Source organism: Delphinapterus leucas, chromosome 5 (genome assembly GCF_059928025.1).
Source record: "Delphinapterus leucas isolate spDelLeu-1000000601 "Yukka" chromosome 5, BTC_Dleu_Yukka2, whole genome shotgun sequence".
Classification (NCBI taxonomy): Eukaryota; Metazoa; Chordata; class Mammalia; order Artiodactyla; family Monodontidae; genus Delphinapterus; species Delphinapterus leucas.
The window spans coordinates 27052841-27074380 of NC_143133.1; the positions used below are offsets into that span (position 1 = coordinate 27052841).

The 21540-nt window shown below is 38.3% G+C and overlaps 1 protein-coding gene across 1 annotated transcript in view; it reads right to left on the reverse strand.

The window, feature by feature from the left end:
- The window catches only part of ANK2 (ankyrin 2), a 243411-nt gene that overhangs the window by 105038 nt on the left and 116833 nt on the right, over window positions 1–21540 (reverse strand). The window contains exons 13-19 of the mRNA XM_089911573.1: window positions 20940–21038; window positions 15992–16189; window positions 12668–12766; window positions 12031–12129; window positions 7707–7904; window positions 3370–3468; window positions 2899–2997 (exon numbers count right to left, since the gene is read on the reverse strand). Of these exons, the coding sequence (XP_089767699.1) occupies window positions 2899–2997; window positions 3370–3468; window positions 7707–7904; window positions 12031–12129; window positions 12668–12766; window positions 15992–16189; window positions 20940–21038 (891 nt within the window). The remainder of the gene's footprint in view (window positions 1–2898; window positions 2998–3369; window positions 3469–7706; window positions 7905–12030; window positions 12130–12667; window positions 12767–15991; window positions 16190–20939; window positions 21039–21540) is intronic.

Genomic DNA, 21540 nt, shown 5'->3' on the forward strand with positions numbered 1-21540 from the left:
CTGGTGCAAGGGACTAGTGCCTGTGTTCTGGTGGATGAGGCTGAATCTTGTCTTTCTGGTGGGCACGTCCACGTCTGGTGGTGTGTTTTGGGGTGTCTGTGGCCTTATGATTTTAGGCAGCCTCTCTGCTAATGGATGGGGCTGTGTTCCTGTCTTGCTAGTTGTTTGGCATAGGGTGTCCAGCACTGTAGCTTGCTGGTCGTTGAGTGAAGCTGGGTCTTGATGTTGAGATGGATATCTCTGGGAGATTCTTGTCATTTGATATTACGTGGAGCTGGGAGGTATCTTGTGGACCAGTGTCCTGAAGTTGGCTCTCCCACCTCAGAGGCACAGCGCTGACTCCTGGCTGGAGCACCAAGAGCCTTTCATCCACACGGCTCAGAATAAAAGGGAGAAAAAATAGAAAGAAAGAAAGAAAGAGGATAAAATAAAATAAAGTAAGTTAAAAAAAAATAAAGTTATTAAAATAAAAAATAATCATTATGAAAAGTATTTTAAAAAGTAAAGAAAAAGAAGAAAAAATGAACAGACGGACAGAATCCAAGGACAAATGGTGAAAGCAAAGCTATACAGACAAAATCTCACACAGAAACATCTCAAAATCTCAAACAAAAAGAGAAGAGGGGAAACAATAATATATCTTGCTGCCAAAGTCCACCTCCTCAGTTTGGGATGATTCGTTGTCTATTCAGGTATTCCACAGATGCAGGGTACCTCAAGTTGATTGTGGAGATTTAATCCACAAGCAATCTGGGTTGTAGGTTTTTCCCTTTCATCACTTTAAATATGGTCCTGCCAGGAGTTTCTGCTGAAAGATCAGCTGTTAACCTTATGGAGATTCCCTTGTATGTTATTTATTCCTTTTCCCTTGCTGCTTTTAATATTTTTTCTTTGTATTTAATTTTTGATAGTTTGATTAATATGTGTCTTGGTGTGTTTGTCCTTGGATTTATCCTTTATGGGACTCTCTGCACTTCCTGGACTTGATTGACCATTTCCTCTCCCATGTTAGGGAAGTTTTCAACTATAATGTCTTCAAATATTTTCTCAGTCCCTTTCTTTTTGTCTTCTTCTTCTGGGACCCCTATAATTGGAATGTTGGTGCATTTAATGTTGTCCCAGAGGTCTCTGAGACTGTCCTCAGTTCTTTTCATTCTTTTTTCTTTATTCTGCTCTGCAGTAGTTATTTCCACTATTTTATCTTCCAGGTCACTTATCTGTTCTTCTGCCTCAGTTATTCTGCTATTGATCCCTTCTAGAGTATTTTTAGTTTCATTTATTGTGTTGTTCATCATTACTTGTTTGCTTCTTAGTTCTTCTAGGTCCTTGTTAAACGTTTCTTGTATTTTCTCCATTCTATTTCCAAGATTTTGGAAGATCTTTACTATTATTATTCTGAACTCTTTTTTAGGTAGATTGCCTATTTCCTCTTCATGTTTGGTCTGGTGGGTTTTTACCTTGCTCCTTCATCTGCTGCATTTTTCTCTGTCTTCTCATTTTGTTTAACTTACTGTGTTTGTGGTCTCCTTTTCGCAGGCTGCCAGTTCGTAGTTCCCGTTATTTTTGGTGTCTGCCCCCCAGTGGGTGAGGTTGGTTCAGTGGCTTGTGTAGGCTTCCTGGTGGAGGAGACTGGTGCCTGTGGTCTGGTGGTGGGGCTGGATCTTGTCCTTCTAGTGGGCAGGGCTGTGTCTGGTGGAATACCTGTATATCTTTTTTTCTTTTCCTTTGTGCTTGTCTAGTTTCACTTGAAGTGCACCCCACTCTTCAGACCAGAGTTCCTAGTGTGAAATGGCTGCGCCCAACACCTCAGCTTGGCAGGCTGTGTGCCTGAGCGCTATGCTCCACATGGGCAGCTCTCTCTTTCTCTCTCTGTCTCTCTCTCTGTCTCTCTCTGTCTCTCTCTTACTCTCACTCTCTTTCTCTCTTTTTCTGTGTCAGTTGTGTAGTCTGTCAGAGTCTTATCCCCCTGGGAAGCCTCACCAGCAGCTCTGCCCAGCCCTGGAGCCTTTTTATTCCCTTTGTGCTTATTATGTTTTTACTTGCTCATAGGGTACTGCATGCAGAGGCCTCGAACCCAGCACTTCAGACCAGAGTTCCTCGTGGAAATCGGGACACCACGACAGCTCAACTCAAGATGGTGGCGGCTAATTATTAGCATCTTGAATGATGACTTTGAAAACTCCCAAATGTGCTCACACTAATTTACTTGAGCCTATTCACACAGCTGCAGTTAGTGATTTCTGATACATAAACTTAAACAAATGCAATTACATACTTCTTTGGACCAAGAAAATTGGAGCTGCAGGTTATATTATGCATAGTAGCAGTAGTCATTTTACGCATTTCTCTTCCTTGAAATAATTTGAATATACCGAAGTGTGGTATTATGTTCCCATCATGCTTTGCAGGATAGGACCCTTCAGATGGCACTGAGAAAAACAGTCAGCTCTGCATTATCTTTGAAATCTTCCAAGCCAGGCCTTACACGGTATTGCCTCACTGAGCACAACCACGCGGTAGTCCAAATGTGACAGAATTCATTAAAAATGAAAGGCATGCAGTCCAGGCTGCCTGTCTGTATTTCCTCACCAGAGACTGAGGGCTAGGGGAGGGCCAAGGCCGTGAAACAATGTAAAGGAAATCGGCCAGAACATCAAGATATTCTAGCCAGCATCTATTGTATCCTATAGTAAATTGTTAAATCGACGTCGCCTACATGGCTGTCAAAGGTTATTAGAATGAAAAGTCCCAACAACTGTACAAAACTACATCGCTTATTCAAAATCACTTAAGAAGAACTAAAAAGAAAATATGTTTGTAACTATGGCGAGCTACTGAAGTGTCCATATAGCCGAACCATTTGTTTATAGAAAATAAAAATGAGTACATGTATTTTACCTTGGTTTTTGCATTGACATTTGCTCCCTGCTTCAGAAGAAAGTTGACCATTTTCACGTTTCCATAGTGACAGGCCACAATTAAAGGAGTGTAACCAAGCTATAAATAATAATAAACAAATAAATTACTACTCTAGTAGTTAATACTCAAGGGGAGAGGGGGGCATGGAGGGAAGCAAGTACAGGAAGAAAAGTGCAAGTCATCCTGACTAGCTGAAGTAATGAGGGAGAGAGGGTAAACCTAAGTCTGCAAAGTTGGAATCTTTTTGTAAAGATTCCAAATATCTGCTATCCATTTGCACTTGCTTTCAGCAAAAATGGAGAACGATTATAGATGTGTGAGCAGGAGAGTCATAACTAATTCAGAATGGGCTTTGAGGAGGGGGAACTTGGACTTGTGGTGACCTGAATGGGGGCTACTGGGAATAATCCAAGGCAGAACCTGTCACAATATTACAGTGACTCGCTTTACCTTTGTGTGAGCATCCTTGTCAGCCCCATGCTTGGTGAGAATATCAGCAACATTCACTTTATCTTCCTGGGCTGCAAGGTGTAAGGATGTGAGTCCACTCTATAGAGAGAAGGGAAGCAAAGGGGGTACAATTGAAGAAGAAAATACATTGGATCATCTATAATACTGTGTCTTGAAAATTCCTGAAAAGTTCACAGCCTCTCTCTAGAAACTGCATTTTCTGATATCTAAGACAAACCCTCCAAGTTAATATGACTTTCCATCTAAGACATACTCTCTAAGTTACTCAACACTTTCTTCAAATTACATTTTCTATACCGTGTACTTATATTATGATGTGAGCCTTTAAAATAACTCAGCTAGTAAGCTTCCAAACAACATTTATTTCAAACCCATCTGTGCCTCCTGTTGAATCAATTTATTTCCTTAAATAATGGACCAACCGGTTACTACTTCTACATTATAACCACAGCAATAATTTATATTTTCATCAATAAAACATCACATCAATGAAAAAGATGTCCAGAGTTACAGGAAATGAGTTCAGAATAATTTTCTCCAGCATCCAAAGATAGTACATTATTTTGGGGGTTCCTCTAAGTGCTAAATAGTGACCCCATCATTTATATATTGCCCCATAAATTTGGCCAGTTTTATGTAAATGTCCTGGCACACATACATCAAATAATTATTTTAATTATTTGAATATGCAATTAAAGTACAGTTAAGAATTAATAAAAGATGAAAGAATAGAGAAAGGAGGCGGGAAAAGTGGTTTATTCAGTCAACGCCACAGTCTGGCAGCGTCACTACATATGCAAGTATCTCCCAACAAGCAAAATTGAAATTTAAAGAGTATCTTTAAAACCTAAGTCATTTGTATATTTAACTAGTGTTTTTTGAGTACCTTTCACATGCCAGGAAGTGTTCTAGGCACTCGAATATATCAGTGAATAAAAGCTTCTGCCCTTTTAGAGCTTATATTCCAGCTAACAGTATATTCATGCCGTATGTTTCTCTCCTGCTATATTGTTCAAATACCTAGTATATTTATCCTCTACCTGTACATCCTGCATCTGTATACTGAGGTATCTTACTTGTTCTGAGTTGGCACCCCCTCTCCCCCAATTCACATCCAATTAAAGTTGACCATCCCTCTTAACCATGGCTTTGCAGGCCTGCTTTACTTCTATAAACTGACAAGTTCACTGACCTTTAAAAAATCGAAGTGATATTTACAGAGAAAGAAAAAGTTCTCCAACTAGAGAAAGGGCTTTATATTTAAGAGTCCAAGGCTTTTTGATTCTTAGAGTGCTGCCTGAGCTCAGCTTTTGTTTTTCCTTTTTTTTTTTGGCTGTGCCGTGCAGCTTGTGGGATCTTAGTTCTCCAACGAGGGATCAAACCCAGGCCCTTGGCAGTGAAAGCTCTGAGTCCTAACCACTGGACCACCAAGGAATTCTGGAGCTCAACTTTGAGTTTCATAAACCATGAGGATGAGGTGGAATATGCACTCTTTTGCATTAAAATGTTATCACTTCTAAACAAATAGTATACAGTCCTAAAGTATAAACAGTATGAATATTAGGATAAAACAGAAGATTATTCTTCATGTTGTTTTTCTCCATATTAAAATAGCAAACATAAAAATATTTCTCCTTTGAGATCATCGGTCTTTTAAAAATGTTATTGAAGTCATCATCAAATATCTCAAAGGCATCTTTAATGGCCTTTCAAATATATGTGCTGTGTTCTACATGACTTTGCAGAATGGATTTTCTACAATATAAGATTGCAAACTAACAACCAGTATGAAAATCCTCTATAGTTTATTATGGTAAAATTGCATACCTAAATCAAATTATGTAAACCTTCCTAATAAATTAAGAAAATAGAAGATGTTGAAGGAGTTCTTTTCAAAAAAAGTAATTTATTTCCTAAGATGTGCCGGTGGACTCTACAGTCGGTTTTATTTTATTATTACATGGTGATTGGATAAGGAATGTAATATCATTTCTATATTACAGTTCTTACTGAGAAATCATTTAGAGAATATGAAATTACTGATTTTAGCTAGTCTTAGGTAGAAAAAGCATATATGTAATTTACAAAAACAGGAGAATTTATTATCGGCTTTGCTTATTACCTGAGATACTTTCACGGTTGCATTATCTTATAATTTATTTATTTCATATATAACTTATTTATTAATTATTATAATGTATAATTATAAATAATACCAACCAAAAGCCAGGGTTATATTTTTATATATTATATTGTTATTCAGATATATCTTAACATATGTACTAACATTTCACTCTAGTAGCAAATATCAGTACATCATGCCTTTGTCTTTAAGACACCACCCAATGTTGAAATCATTGTTATAAAGATAACATAAATACTTTGTGATTCAAATTGAATATTTTTCTCCATTGCTGAGTGGAGAAAATATTCAAAAATACTCATTAAATATTTGCTGATTGACTGCTAAAATTCTCTCAAAGGAAGTAATATGTTTAGAAGAATACTATCAGGGAGAACATAGTGAACTGATTCCAGATATGTATCTATAATTTTTATGAATTAAAAATTACACCATCAGAAGTACTGTGTGATCAGTTTCATGAAATGTCTAGAATTTCCATTCTACTTAAAATTTTGCCTGATTTGTTTACGGATTTCTTGTGTTTATTTTTTTTTTTTTTTTTTTTTTTTTAAACATCTTTATTGGGGTATAATTGCTTTACAATTGTGTGTTAGTTTCTGCTTTATAACAAAGTGAATCAGTTATACATATACATATGTTGTGTTTATTTTTTAATGAAGATTTGTTTTTAATGGACAATAAACACTTACATGACTCATTTGTATACTGATGTTAAATGAAATATTCTACTACTGGTTTCATGGTGAGACTATCCCCAGTGGGGTAAAAGACCACCTGAGAGGCATGATTTTAACGACCACAAGGAAATCCATGCCCGGGACTTTAATGACTGTCTGACACACTGAATTTCACCATAAGGCTTCATCATGTTCATTCTTGTTAAAATGCAAATATCTTTTGGAGGGCTAACCGTGTAATTAGTCTCACCATCCTTTAAAAAAGGGTCTCAGAGGCCTTTCGATAGAGAAGAGAGAAGTGCGTAAGGGCAAGGGATGTACTGGAACACTTCTGAGTGATAAAGACACAGAATAGGGCTCTAGAGGCATTCAAGACAGCCTGTCTTTTTCACAGCTCTTTCTAAAGGACATAAGCTACACGACCTATTTACAAATGTTATTAAGACCAACTTACAACTGAGTCTCCAAAAGTACTAATTAATTCAACAGTGAGATGTAGAAAACATCTTATTTGTATATTTGTGGAAAATCCTAAGAAACTTAATTTTCACTAAACCCACACCACGTGTTACAAAAAAGTATTAGGAGATCTAACTGATGAGCTAACTTATAAATACAGGCTCCAATTTTTTGTTTCTCAGCAGCTGGCTCCAATAGAAGTATATATAGATATAAATATATAGATATAGATACAGATATAGATAGATATAGATAAGATAGATAGGGGTATAGCTATATATGGAGAGAGGCTGACATGTACTTGTAAAAATCTAAATATTTGAATATTTGAAAAATCTCTTTTTCTGATATGTCCCTAACTATTACTCTATTAGAGCTAATATGCTGTCCACAAAGGCTATTCTCTGGACAGGTGCTTTATCTGACCACCTCCACAACAACCAGCCAAGCTAGGCTCAACTGAAGCTGGCTCAGAAATCTTTATTTTACTGAGTTCCCTGCTCCCAACCAACAGGTGTCTCGGAAGCTCAGCCCAGCTGAAAATGACTTAGGTCATGGGCACAGACCAGCAGCTTAGAAGCAATTGCTTGGGCCAGAACCCAGACGAAACTGCCACCTCTCTCCCTCTCTGGAATTTGGAATTAGGACCAGCAGGTACCATGGCAATCTGGACTGACTGCTTGAATTGCAGCGATGCTGACTATTGGCAGCTATAGGGTAGCCTCTTTGGTCACATACACAGAGACGCACAGGAAGCAGATCCACAGAGAGAGGCAGATGAAACTGACTTGTCGGGAAAAGTCGAGATACAAACATGCAGCCCTACAGGCAGAGTCTGTGAGCCTCACTCCTGCTTCCCTGTGATCTTCCGGTCCCTCATGAGGCTTGACTCCTTTGCTACACTTGAATTCTATGAGATATTCTTGTTTCTCTTTCAAACCTGCCCCCTTTTTGTTCCAAATTATCTTAGATTGGTTTCTATTTACATTCATTCAGAAGACTCTTCACTAAAGCAAGAGGCAAAACCGGAATACCTTGGTTGACATGTGGATATTTGCTCCCTTATCCAGAAGCAAGGTGACCATATCTGTGTGCCCCTCTTGCGAGGCCAGATGGAGTGGAGTGACTCCTTGCTTTGTCACAATGTTCGTCTCTGCTCCATAGTTCAGGAGTGTGGAAGCTATCTGCATTTGATTCTTCTTGGCAGCAATATGTAAAGGAGTATAGCCATTCTAAAAAAGTAAAGATAAAACACATGTAATTTGTAAGCTTAGCAACTGCCATGATATATGTCTGAAGGAAATAAGAATCTCTAATCAACAGAAAAGTTCAAAGTGCATTTATACTAAATCCAAATTCTTGCCCATCATAAGTTTCCATCCAACAACACCCAAATCTTTGCAATCCATGTCACAAGGCACCCCATTCTACTTACATGTAAGACAGATATAGACACAAATGCCCCAAAGCTTAAAATCTCCCCCTCATAATGCTGCCCCTGAAGAGCAATAAACCAGATTCCTCTTCTGTATGACCGTCCTTCAAATACCTGGTGATGGTTTTCATATCTCCCTTTAGTCTTCAGTTTTCCAGGCTAAATTTCCCAATCCTTCAACTATTCCTGACAGAAGCCCCATTTCTAGAGCTCTCTCCATTAAGGGTGACCTGCTCTGGACTGATTCTAGTTTGTCGATATAGCTCTTGAATTGTGTTGCCTGGAACTGAATACTACATTTCACACATGGTTTTAATAGAAGAGAGTAAAATGGATGTCTATGGTCTTGTTATAACATTCCTACTAATGTGCTTCGGGTTGGGTTGTACTTTTTACTCATTCAACAGCTATTTGGTAGGTACCTAGCGTGTGCTGGTCAGTGTGCTAGGTGTGGGGATATAGAGGTGGACAAGACCTGATCCCTGTCCTTAAGGGGCTGCATTCTGGTGAAAAAGATATTAATAAAATAGGCTTCTATTAATCCTATTAGGTTAATTAATTAATTAATCCTATTAGGTGGTCAGTTAAAATCCTGGATCCCCCCCTTCATCTCTACAAACTGCTCAAAAGTAGCAATAAGAGGCTACTAGTTTTATGTGGGAGTTTGTGGAGAGGACCAGAGGAACTCATACTTCGTTTACAACAGCCAAACTTTAAACCCCATACTTAGTTAAAAGAACAAACAAACAAAACCCTGGAACAAGTGTAAGTCTGGAACCTGTATTGTTTCCTTTCCTTTTCTTTATCAAGTCAGGTAGAATTTTCCATGAAAAATGCGTGATAGAAATGAAAAACAGTGGCTTTGCCACTAACTGTGGCATGCTGAAGGGAAAGACTGCATATTGATGAAGGGCTTCTTTTGAAATTCTAAGAAGAATTTTAGGTCATGGGAATTCCTGAAGTCTAACTGCAAAGGGTACCAAAAAAATACAAAGGAGTTTTGAGAATTTAAATGCCCTTATGTGTTGTCATGAAACCTTGATCTTCAAACGTCCCTACATTATCTATCTACTCTGTCTTCCTTCTCCAAGCCAAAATAAGCATCTTTCAGTTCAGATGAATATTTCCCTCTAAGCTGCTCAAGAAATTCAGCAGCTCTTCTTGGAAGTCCTTTCATAGGTCCTTGATGTTCCACGTCCTCTAGAACATTGCACTTGGACCGTGGGCTCTGTTGAATAAAAGGGCGCATAGATTTTTGTGGAACCTATAAGTTTAAACACTTTTTTGGCTACGGTGGACTTTCTTCAGCCCCAACTCCCCCTATTTCTGCAGCACAGGCTTTACCAAGGCTAAGCAAAGAATCAGTAAACCTACCAAGTTTAGGTAAAGTCAGAGACCTACGTGGAGAAGGACAGGGAAGTTTTAACATAACAACATAAGAGATCATCAAAGAGAGTGTCAAATTTTTAATAACATAAGAGGTCTGACTGACCAGCAGATACCCAACCTGCAAGTCTGAAGAACCCTCCTAACTCCACGTAGAGTCAAAGTTTTTGGAACCAAATAACAATAACAACAGCAAAACCCGATGAAGACTAAGAAAAGATTCCGGATTTTGGTAGAAAGAAGCAAAGAGGTTCTAGGGTCCAAGGGACCATGTGTGTTGAGAGGTGGGGTGGGGAACTCTAGTGAATAGAGTGTCAAAAGTGGAGTTAGGGGTGGGGTCCAACCAACTGGCAGCCTCTCGGAACGGCCCCCGAGCTACAGGACTCATGCTGATTGACAGGCGAGGTCAGATGAGTGGAAGATACTAGAGGAGCCTCCTGAAGCCCCCCTGCTGTGGACCCTAGAGTAGAGGATGCTCTCCCTAGTATTCTGGACTTTGCTCACGTGTGCCAAAGAGTAAGGACCACACACTATAGAGGCTGGAGATCATGGGTACATGTGTCTCTTTAGAAGAACCATACACGTTATTTTATAAGTTAGGTCTTCTCTCCCTGGTACATTGAGAGCCCATTGTGGGAGGAGAGCACGTGTTTTATAGTTTTACTACAATCCCTTCTTTATACATATGTGTTGTATTTGGTGTTGATAAAGTCATATCTTTGTTCAAAATGGTCAGCCTAGAAAGTTAATGAAAACAATACTGGCATGTTAAATGAGCATTTTTTTTTATTCCATTGGAATAGTCACTCAGTCTTCATTCTTCCTTCAAATTTATTGAGAACCCACATAATACTGAATGAGACACCTCAGAGATATGCAAATATGAATATAACATGATTAATGTCCTCAAGTAGTTTATAATCTAGTAGGAAGAAAGACATAAAACAAATGCATGATTGATGAGATTACAGAGAAAGGGTTGTAAAGAAATAAGAATGGTATGTGCAATAAAAAAATTTGTCCTGCTCTTTTGACAGTTTAAATATTTTATTATAAGCCGTATATTTGTAGCAATAAAATATGTGTATGTGTGTATATATACATACATATATAGATCTATATATAGGTATGGGTACAAAGTTATACATATATAATAGTTTATTATATATAATTTGTTTATATACAAAATATACTTTCACATAGAGTATTCTATTTTATTATATATGTATAATGTGTATAATTTAAATAGACATGTGAGCATATATGTACATAGTTATATAATAGAAGTGGAATAATTCTCCTCTACTGCTTTGGGATGCAGTAGACCTAGTGGTTAAGAGTGCTGCCTCTAAAGTCAGATTGTCTGAGGTCAAATCCTAGCTCTGTCAATTAGTAGTCATGTGACTTTGGACGTACAAAGTAACCTATTTAAATCTCACTTCCTCATCTATAGAATAGAAATCATTATAATACCAATCTCATGGGATTATTATGAGATTAAATGAGATATTGCATGTAAAATGCTAGGCACAGTGTTTGGCATGTAAGTGGTAATAGTTGTTGCTTTATTATGTCATCTAACATAGCATGAATATTTTCCCACCACAAAAAATATTTTTCTTTTTAAATAAACTATGACATCTTCTCAATATATATTTACTGAATGAATAAATGAAAGATACAGTGATGACTTTATCTGTTATATGACATTTATGTATATTTTCAGTGTAATAAAGAGGCAGCTCAAATGGTGGGAAACACTCTGTCCAAAGGTTTAAGTCTTAGTTGGAGCTATTTTATGAGTTGGTGCTACACATACCCCCAAAATGCATTTCTAGCCTAGGAACTTGGAAGGATGTATGCTATAGTTAACACGAATGAAACATGTAAAAAACAAAGAGTCTTTCATATAGAGCACAGTGAAAAATTTGAAGTCAGGAGGAATGAGTGAATAAAAGGGTAGGTGTATCACGACATTCTGTTTATACGAGAGAAGGGAAAACCTGAACTGCCTTTCTTACATTTAATTTCTCAGAAGTCATACTTGTGTGTCTAAAACACTGAGTGTTGGGAATCAGAGTCATCTTTATTGGTTCCTGGGGACGTCCCCTTAGTATTTGCTGACTTGTAAAAAATCTTAAAAGGCTTTGGGCTTCCCTGGTGGCGCAGTGGTTGAGAGTCCGCCTGCCGATGCAGGGGACGTGGGTTTGTGCCCCGGTCCGGGAAGATTCCACATGCTGCGGAGCGGCTGGGCCCGTAAGCCATGGCCGCTGAGCCTGCGCGTCCGGAGCCTGTGCTCCACAACGGGAGAGGCCACAACAGTGAGAGGCCCGCGTACCGCAAAAAAAAAAAAATCTTAAAAGGCTTTGTGGAAGCAAACTGTAGGGGGAATAAAAAAAAAAAGGACAATACCAAAAGCTACTATTGCGAGGACTGGTTACAGTTATATCAGCACCATGTGCTTAAAAAACAATTCCCATGTCCAGTCAGATTAGAGTTACACCCTACAGTCTGTAAATCCTTTCTGTGGTCCTCACCTTGGCAGTGGCATGAGGGGAAGCACCCTTCTCCAGTAACAGCAGCGCCACCTTCTGGTTGTCATAATGAGCAGCAACATGGAGCGGGGTAAGGCCATTCTGTAATGGGTGTGTTGAAGTTTCAGTATTAATGAATTAGCATTAGAGGCCCTGAAGCTGCCAGGATGCAAGGAAACTGGTATCGATTAAGTCCATGTTAATTAATTAATATAGTCAATAGGAAAACATAAAAATAAATACCTCATGATTTTCTTATTAGAAACGTAACTAAAACTGAAAATGATACGTTGAGCTTTCAGTTAGCACAGGGCATCTTGATTCCACCATAATTAAAAGTCTAAAATGCCATGTAAGGATTATTACGTTAACATTCCAAGGATTCTTCTTAACATAGAGAAGTTCTGGGCCCTGTTGTGACAGGAACACACATTTGAGGCACAGCTCTTTTAAACACCTTCTGAATCAGTGTATATGTGGGCAGGTCATGGACACCGCCATCATATCTATTTGGTATAGTTTCATCCGTTACATTCATATTCCTTTAAGAAGAGTGAGCAAAATATCTTGAAATGCAGATCTCCCAAGCTTCCAACTTGACCGAGTTATATAACAAACATATATGCTTGAAAACTTTTACCTTCCCTGCAGAATCTGCAGCAGCACGGCGTTGTAAGAGGAGTTTTGCCACATCCAGGCTTCCATACTTGGCTGCTACGTGCAAGGGTGTGAAACCCTTCTGAAAATGTGAAGTACAAAAGTAAAATGTAGCAGTTTTCTTTGTGATGGCTAACAAAATCTTTTTTTACTGGTTAACATATTAAGCAAACTTACGTTGATTCTCCATTTGGGAAAAATACTGGGAGTGTTAAATGTTAGCCATAAACAAGGACTAGGACAAAGAATAAAGTTTAACAAGCAAGAGTTTGGCTTGACAGACTGAACAAAAGAAATTTTATTTTTAGGGCTTAGAGACTGAAATTTGACGTTCTAGGCTTGGAATTTATGTGTCAGTAAAATGGCTCTGATTTGTGAGTGAAAAAAAAAAAAACAAACCCTGTCTTTTTCTTGCCTCTAAAATTAATAGGATTGAGACAGTAGTACCTCCTGTCCAGGCCTTCTCGTTTTTCCTATCCTTTTTATAATACCTGAATTCCAAATTTCTTTATTTAAGGTTTAGGGTATTTCAGCAGCAATGATTAAAAAAAAATTATCTGTGATTCAGTTGATTGCATCTTCTGCAGAAATAGCAAGATAAAATGGTGGACAGAACAAAAACAGTTCACCGTTTAAAAAGCACCTCTCGTCCTGACTTTTATCCCTTGTCTCAAGAGACCCACACTTTATATAAGACCAATTCCTTTCGGAAAATACACTCTACTTCTGGCAGGATGTTGAGCTGATTAACATCAAACTTTTAAACTGCTGCTCTCCTACACATGTTTACACGTACAGATTCAATGTCTTGTGTGCCTAACCAATGTCACTCTCTGTAATTAGCAGTGTGTTACAAATACAGCTAGGTCCCTGGACTCAGATCTCAAGGATGGCACAGTTCCTACACCATGATCTCAAATCCATCCTCTTGGCCAGACAGTCTAATCACATGTTCTTCTGGCACTATATTGGGAGTGGGAGAATTCTAAAGCTGACCTGGGCTTGCAAAACACACACAGCAAACATGCCTGGGTTAAGTGGTCTAAGATAGGGCTTATCCTTCAGACCATTTAAGCCTTCATCAGAATACAGAATATTCCTCAAGAAGCAATACTGCTTTTTCACAGTGTCACTACACAAATTATTTTTAGCTAAGATGTCATTTTTCTTTTTGCTCTTTTTTGAACATTAGGTACTAAGAAGTCCTTGGAGGAGAGTAAACCTTCTGCTTTTTCCAAGTGTGGGGCAAATATAGGAAGTCCATTTAAGCCAACATTTGTTGTTAATGCTCTCTTCCCTCTAACTCAATCCACACAATGACCGGAGTGACACTCAGGATGAAGTCGAGTTCCCTGAGACAAGCCATGTGGTAAGAAAGAAAAATTAAACTCCTTATCCTTAAAGTCTTGCTGGAATAGCAGTCCGGCCCCTTTATAAATTTGGAAACTATTTTTAGGCAAAACCACATAGAATCTTTACTGCAGAATCACAAAATAGTGGTCGGGAAGCATCTCGCGAACCACATGTCTTCCTTCTTCCCCTATGTTAATCTCATCAGGATTTCATTTACCCTCTGATATTTATCAACACTTAAATAGCTTTATTGATGATGAGACAGCTACCCTTCAGAACCCCAGTCAGTTCCACTGTGGAACTGTTTTGTTTAATAGTTTCTTCCATTTAACTGTCCTAATTTACTATTGCTTTAGATATATTTTTAATTCTAAAAATCTTTGGAAGACAAGGGATTATGTTTTATTCACTATTTCTGTATTTTATATATCTAAATTTCATTTATTTATTACCTTCATCTGATGAGACAATCACCCAGTCTCTCTTGGGTTATTATTACTATTATCATTACACAGTTGCCCCTTGAACACAGGTTTGAACTGTGAAGGTCCATTTATATGTGGATTTTTTTCAATAGGAAATACTACAGTACTACACAGTCTGCAGTTAGTTGAATCCAAGGATGTGGAACCATGGATATGAGGAACCCAAGATACAGAAGAACTGTGGATATGAGGACAGACTATAAGTTATATGAGGATTTTCAACTGTGTGAAGGGTGGGCGCCCCTAACCCTCTCATTGTTTAAGGATCAACTCTATGTTTGTTGTTTAGTTTATGATTTTTTAAAAAAAATATTTTAAAAATCCTTTCAACTCTTCTGATTTCAGCATTTGAATAATTACCAACTTCTTACATCAAAGCATGTTTTACAGCCATAGGCAACCAGGTAAGTCGTAACAGCCAGCAGGCTGTTCCTACCTCTAAGAGGACAGATGCCACCACAGTACTTCAGTTCGTACTTGCAAACTCCCTTCTCCCCCAGATGCAGTATTTGTGCCCGTTCCTTAGTAATCTGAATCACTGTTGTATTTGTGGGAATTATTTTGCCCTGTGAATAATTCACTTGTTGTAGGCTGTAATCTGTCTCATTCTTCTTCTCTTCTGTACTAGTCCAATTTCTTTTGCTCCAACTAGCTGTGTTTGTGTTTTATTCTAAGTCATGTCCAAAGAGGGGATCGCAAATATAATGCATCAAGTGGAGATAAAATTACTCTGCCCTAGTTCAAAACTTTGAACATAAGTAAAATTCCTTGTTAGATGACAACTAATACAACTAATAAAGTGTGACTCTCCAGCCCAGTTCTGTTTAGACACTGTGTAGCTGGTAAAGTGTAGGGAGCAGAAAGGGCGTAATAGCTGACACCAGGGATGGAAAAATGCAAGATTATGTGAAGTGAACGTAGTACTAAAACTCAACAAATACAGTATTGCCAATCTAATGCAACATTATCTTCCTCAGTAGTAATACTAGCTCAATGTATTTGGGAATTGTATTTTTTTTCTATAATATATTCATGGGAATATATTATAGATTTTTATCATGGAAAGTAAAGAGAAAATAACACTTGCTTTATGGAAGTCATCTTAATTAAAGTTCTAGAGGGAATTCCCTGGTGGTCCAGTGGTTAGGACTCCGTGCTTCCACTGTAGGGGGCCCGGGTTCGATCCCTGGTCAGGGAACTAAGATCCCACAAGCCACACAGCGTGGCCAAGTCATAATAATAATAATAAAGTTCTAGAAACAACACCGGCATTAATTGGAAGAAGAGAATCCAGCCCTCCTTTTGAAGATATTATATGCAATCTCACAACCCCCCTTGGTCATTTAGAAAATGAATCTAAAACATTCAAAGAGGAAGAAGTCGGAGGCCTACAGGAGATCTACCTTTCTTGACACTCTATGATTTGGGATTGCTCCTGGTCCGTGCCAGCATGAAACCATTCCTCTTACCTTGGTAGCTAAGGAGTGGGCGGCTCCTGCTTCCAGCAGGACTGATGCCACGTCTACCTGGCCTTCCCTGGCAGAGATGTGCAGTGGTGTGTACCCATTTGTAGTGGCCGCATCTGGGTGAGCCATATGTTGTAGAAGCAGCTGAACAATTTCTGTCTTACCCAGGCGAGAGGCAATATGCAAAGGCGTCTGTTCCTCCTACAACTCAGATCAAGTAAAAAGTTAGTGCCAGGACAGACCAAACGTCACTAGTAATACATTTCACTCAGATGTTTCATGATGTCTTCTTGGAATCTCCAGGAACCCCTACCCAAAAGGAAATTACTGCTACTCTGACTACAATTTATATCTTGTTATATAGAATGACCTGTTTGGTCACAAAATCTTCCTTCAATTTTTTAAAAAGTAGATATTTCCATGAACTTGGTCACTGTTTTCTGGGCATGCCAAAATGTTTCTCAACTCATTAAGGCCTCAGCCTTCACTTATGTTTAAATATAAACCAGCTCATGGTTCTGAATAAGAAAGAAATCTAGTCCAGAAGCCCTAAGACCTAGATTCTCATCCAAAAGCTTTCACTAAGAGACAGTATTTATTCTGGGAACTGTATCAAGAGGAAAAAAAAAAGAGGGATGCTGGGAAAACTTTGTTCTTACTCCACTCAGCAAGCCAAGGATACAAATGCTGGTTATTTTCTTCAAGGAGAGACTGTGGATAAAGAAGATGTTGCAATCTGATTTAAAAAGATGTTGTTCCAGGAAACGTTGCAGATGGGTCTGGGACTTACATCCAGGGCTTCAAAGATGAAATGGAAGCCTGGCGAGGAGCAAATGGGGTTAAGTATTTGCCAAGTGCTTCTCATTTAAAAACAGGGAGAGGAGGCAGCTGGTGTAAGGGACAGGAAGGACACGCTGGAGAAGGCTTAAGAAATCACCTGACTCTAATGTGTGGTCAGGAAAATGTTTTCAGTGTTAAGAAAATGAGGCCAAACCACTGTCTTGATAAAAGAAAATTGTGTGTAACCTTAGTGATGAAAAGAGGTATATCTCTATAATCTGCCCAAGGGCATGTCATAACAAAGGTGAGAAAGGAAAAGCTGGGCCAACTTCCAGGGCTAAGAATGAATGGAGAAGGTAGAACAGAATAGGGAGAACTGTTCAAATAAATGCACTTTATCTTAAAGTTATAAGGAAAAAAGTATTAAGTGGAAGGTACAGGAAGAGATGAAATAGCACTGTATGCCTTTCAGGGTGGTAAGAACTAAATAATAAACAGTAATAGTACAATTATTTTAGCAATAGAATTGGAATTTTAGAAAAATTTGCACCTTATAAACTTCTTTCATGTATGATGCATACCTGACAAGTCCTATACTTAGACCTGAAAGGAAGGCGTAACATATATTATTCAACCATTTTCCAGTGAAAAGAGATTAAGAGGAATTAAATGAGCTTTCCGGGACTGTCCAAGGTTACGCAGCTATGAAAACAGAACTTGAATTCAGGCATTGGATTCTAAAGACATTTCTTTGTCTATTCCTTCCACAGAAAGAGATACAATATGATGGCCTCTAAGAAAACTAACAGGACAAGAGGCCTCTCAATAGGAAGGGAGACAGACAACACTTGAAAGATACAACTTTCTCTGAAATACAGAGGAGAAAAGAGAGGAATGGAGAGAATTAAAAGTTACAAAAATAAATGGACAGCAAAACACAATCAAAGACCAAAGAACTTGAGGAGAGCTATCATGAACATCTGTTGTTTCTGGGTTTCCTGCTTGGACTTCTGCCCAGCAGAATTTGATTGAGGTGGGTATTACAAGTGACACACTCTAACATGTGTTTTCAGTGAGTGAGGTGGAGCGTTAGGGCAATGGTGACCCCTTAATCCATAGCTGAGAAGCAGCAGTCCTTGACTGGTGGTGGCCAAGTAACTGGTTAAATTATCGATCAGTGCCTCTTGGTTCTCAGAGCATTAAGGTACTTGTTTTTCTCAAAAAAAGGAAGTTAAGAAATAAGCTGTTTTGCCCATTTTCTTCAACTTTTGGTACGCTCCTATCTGAAAGTGGAAAAGGGAAGAACCTACAAATTTGATAAGAAAGTCTTTCCACCTGTAATCAGAGATTATAAGACCTTGGAGGCTTGGGTAATTGTTTCCCTGTAGAATTGCAAAAGTTGAATTTGCCACCCCAAGCTAAAGCTAATTCAATCCAAGGCAAAGAATTGGGAAATCACAGAAGATAATATTCGTGGGAAGAGCTAAAGAAAAAAATGTGGGCAGCTTGATCCTCTAGACCTCTTCCAAATATAAGGGGCAATAATTCTCTCACCATAAAGCATCACTGACAGTGATACAGCCTGATCCAGGAAGATGTGAGCTCTGCCTTACCATCACTGCTAGTTTCCAAAATTAGGGAAACTTGCTGTGCCCCAACTCCTTTTACCAAAAGACAGAAATAGCAAAGGCTGGGACAGGGTTCAAATGTTTGATAAAATTTCTGCTGTAAGTTACTAGCTAACAGGATTCCCAGGAACCATATATACCAGCAGTTAACTAAAGTTTTAAGTGAGTTAAGTTTCAAGTGAGTTTAAGACTAGGGGCCCTGTGATTGCTCAATCCCTAAAGCACATGCCAGGCCCCTGTATTGTGCCAACAGAATACGGGCACCTAAAGCAAGAGAACTCCTAAAAGGGCAGGTCCCAGCGGCCCTCTCAGCTATGTCCATGGAGGACATTGGACAAGAAAGGACCTTCCTGAGGGCAGGGCCCTGGGGACAAGCACATTGGCTGACCCAGGAACTTATGCCACTGCAGCCCCGGCCTTCCAGTCTGTACAGCAAAATATGTCTTATGCTCTTGGCTGGTGAATAGAGAATGCTGCTTGCACTTTTAACTGAGAGATATTATTGTGATGATATGACTTTTCTTTCATTATATATTGGGAGTAGGCATAAATATGACTTAGCCCCATGACTATATAACCATGAGGTATTATTTCTACACCTGATAGAGAAGAACACAGACTACCCAGAGATCTTGACCTTGGAGATCAGTGTAGTACTGGGTATAATTTTAACTATCTCCCCTTTGGAAGAGAGTGAATTGTAGAGCAATGGTATTCGGTTAAGAGAGGGAGTTTTCAGAAGTGCATGCATGTGGGAATTTGACTACAAACTATTAAGTTTTATTTTATATTAAGAGGGATTCATGAGAAACCCTTTTATTATTAAGTATGGATTACAAAATATTTACCAGGAACACGACCACAATTTCTGGTAAAATTAATGAAGTTCAAGATATTCAGAGCGCATTGACGGACCATAAATTTTTTTTTAACAGCTGAATTGCCAGGTAAACTTAAAAGGAAATGAGACTAGGCAGAGCACAGAGGATTTTTAGGGCAGTGAAACTACTCTATATGATACTATAAGGATCGATACATGTTATTATATGTTTGTCCAAACCCATAGAATGTACAACACCTAGCGTGAATCCTAACGTAAACTAGGTGCTTGGGGGAATAATGATGTATCAATGTAGGTTCGTCACTCACAACCAATGTACCACTCTGGTGGGGAATGCTCATAACTGGGAAGACTATGGGGTCAGGAGGCCTATGGGAAGCCTCTGCACCTTCCTCTCAATTGTGCTGTGGAACTAAAACTGCTTTTAAAAAATAGTCTTTAAGGGGGTGGGGAAGGGAAACAAGAAAAATGTCAAGGCAGGGAAGAAGAGAGTTTGAATAACAAAAGCATTCAATATATAAGAGCATAAAATGCCAATGATGAGTACCAAAGAACATAAATTACACTACTTGTACAATGGATAGAAAGGCAGAAAAAAATCAAAACTACTAGAGTAATGAAGGCGGCCCACGTATCACTGGATTCTGCATGAAGGTCTGTGGAAAAAAATGCTATAAAATTCATAGAGTCAGAGAATGTTAAGAAGTCTGGAAAGGAGTTTCAAGGTTTCTAAGTCCAACCCTTATATTTTAATAATAAAGACCCAGAAGTGAAATGACTTGTCTGAAATGACAATTTGTATGTTTCCAGCTGAATGTTTTCATTCCAATACAATACCGTTTTGAAAATGGACTCACTACGGTAGGATTCAAGGTGAAGTGAGTTCTAGCTTAGATATATCAAATATTGAAAAAGAAGTGAAAGTGTTTAAATATTCCATGAGAATCCCAAAGGTGCTAGTGTGAAAGTTAATGAAACAGCGTGGAAAAGGAAACAGAAGATATTGATAAAATATTCAGTGTAAAGGAAGAAGGTGAAAAAAGCAACTGGGAAGGGACATTTTTTAAAAAGAAGAAGAAAAAAAGTCAAGTTGTGGGAATCAGAAATAGGAGAATCCAATCACACAATCTCCTGGGCCAAAATTCATTTATTTTGGAATAGTGGAAGGGTAGAATGCCTAAATATGGAAAATCAAAGTAAGAAGAAAAGTAGAACTCATTATAGAAATGAGGAAAGTAAAACAGATGAAGGGAAACATTAAAACTTTGAATATGGTTTGTCTTTAAGTTACTAGTAAGGAATGTCTATGGAAATTTGATTGGCTTTGGTGGTAAGAAATAAATTTTAATATATATAGTATCTATATAATATAGGTTAAAATGTTAAAATTCATGAAAATGAAGATATATGTGGAAGGGCTTTCATAGGTAAAAAAAATTTATTAAAATGTTAGTCAATGCCAAATTTCTTAGATACTAAATTGTATTATTTTTTCAAACGCTAGTGTTTCTGAAATTGAAGTGCATTTTCCATTGTGTATATTTACCGTACCATTTCACTTTTGCCTGAAAAACTGTCACTGAATTGATGTTTTCACTTACAGTCCTTGGCATTTCCACATCAAGAGATGAAGAATAGTGGCATCTCTTAAGGATAGAACTCATGCACGTAACAGAAGAAAACCGCAAGCACCAGCACCTACCCTGGCTCTGGCATCGACAAGGGCACCATTTCTCAGGAGGCATCGGACCACTTCCACCTGCCCCGCCCGGGCTGCCATGTGCAGTGCAGTCTCCCCACGCTGCCAGGAAACAAAGATCATTCAATCATAAGTAAACCCACTGCTCTGCATGGCATAGAATAAAAATGTGCCTTTTTGTGAAAGATAGCATTATATCCAAAAGTTTCAGAAATCTATGAAAAGGTATAATTATTCCATAATTGTTTAGTCTGGAAAAACAGTATCTTCTCCATCTTCAAAAGGATAAGACAAGCGTTTAATTTTTTTTTTCACTCATGACAAACCAGTGAACTTACCCAAACATTCAGGATACCCTGAGGTTTAACTTCACAGTCAACGTGGCATAACCTAAATTGCTTTTGGTGGTATGAAGTTACCTTTCATCCTTCAAATCTAAAATCTGTCACACTTAAATATGTGATTACAGCTCTATCCCGTTTTTATGAGAAACTCTAGATGCTGCCAATCTAGTCAACACAGTGCAAAAAAATCACATCATCTGTTACCATACATGTCATTTCTTTTCACAATTCAAAATTTACTTCTGAAATAAACTATTTTT